Source organism: Austrofundulus limnaeus, unplaced genomic scaffold (genome assembly GCF_001266775.1).
Source record: "Austrofundulus limnaeus strain Quisiro unplaced genomic scaffold, Austrofundulus_limnaeus-1.0 Scaffold0, whole genome shotgun sequence".
Taxonomy (NCBI): Eukaryota; Metazoa; Chordata; class Actinopteri; order Cyprinodontiformes; family Rivulidae; genus Austrofundulus; species Austrofundulus limnaeus.
The window spans coordinates 8121867-8122871 of record NW_013952402.1 but is presented as its reverse complement, the minus strand read 5'-3'; the positions used below and the strand labels follow the sequence as shown (position 1 = coordinate 8122871).

Below are 1005 nucleotides of genomic sequence, written 5' to 3'. Positions count from 1 at the left end.
MAGTACTAGCATTTCTACATATATACAGTCGTTTATAAGTTTGTTTTAAAATAAAGTTTTTTATTTTGTTTTTGTTGCTGACCTGACTTGTTCAGATAGTAGCGCTCAGCCCAGAATCTAATTTGCAAAGACAGGACAATCTCTGATGAATAAAGTGCCATCTGTGTTTAATTTACCTTCAGGTCGTCAATTATTGGATTTAATGTTATGGGTGATTATCGTTGAACGCTTTGAGACCATTAGGTGGTCGTGTGAARCGCTAATAGTGTTTGTGTCACGTGTCAGGTGGGGAGAACTGGGGCTAAACGTGGGGGAGTGGTGGGGGGTAGAGATGCTTTAAAGACCGCGCTCCGGTCACTTCATTCATGCTGCAAAGMCTGACTGACAGAAGCCGAGGAGCAAGGGAAGGGGAGTAGTCCGCACTCCGAGGAACCTCTGACCCGGTCTGATGAACCACCAGGAGCAGAACCGAGCCATGACGAGGTCCTCGCCTCGCGCGTAATTACGCACACGCTCCGCTTCCACTTTCCGCGTCCCGAAAGGAATGATGGAATCCACGGAGTGACAATGACGTCCACTCACAAGATTTCCTTTTCCATAATTGATATTCTGGACCCGAACAAATTCAACAGCAAGAGGACAAACGAACTTTCATKCGCCAAGGAGAAGTTTCCTGCGCCAAGCGCGGGGGGGATAAGTTTGGAGTGGGACAGCACGGCGGACGGAAACTTAGGGGATGAGCACACAGATGCAGGTAGACCACCCCCACCCACCCTCCAACACACACACATACGCGCGCGCACACATACATATCCATGCACACACAATTTGAATATTTTATCTCACAATTTGTATTGTTTTACGCGCAAAACATAACCTAACATTTATCTGTCTCGTGTAAAACATACAGACTTCTCAACAAAGAGTAATCCAAATATAAAGGCATAAATTATTCACCTAAACACACACACACACACACACACACACACACACACACACACACAC

General features: G+C 46.0%; 1 protein-coding gene across 1 annotated transcript in view; it reads left to right on the top strand.

Moving 5' to 3' along the window:
* The first annotated feature begins 398 nt into the window (after positions 1–398).
* nkx1.2la (NK1 transcription factor related 2-like,a) overlaps positions 399–1005 on the top strand; it is a 3027-nt gene continuing 2420 nt past the window's right edge. The window contains exon 1 of the mRNA XM_014001780.1: positions 399–754. Coding sequence (XP_013857234.1) covers positions 568–754 — 187 coding nt within the window. The 5' untranslated portion in view covers positions 399–567. The remainder of the gene's footprint in view (positions 755–1005) is intronic.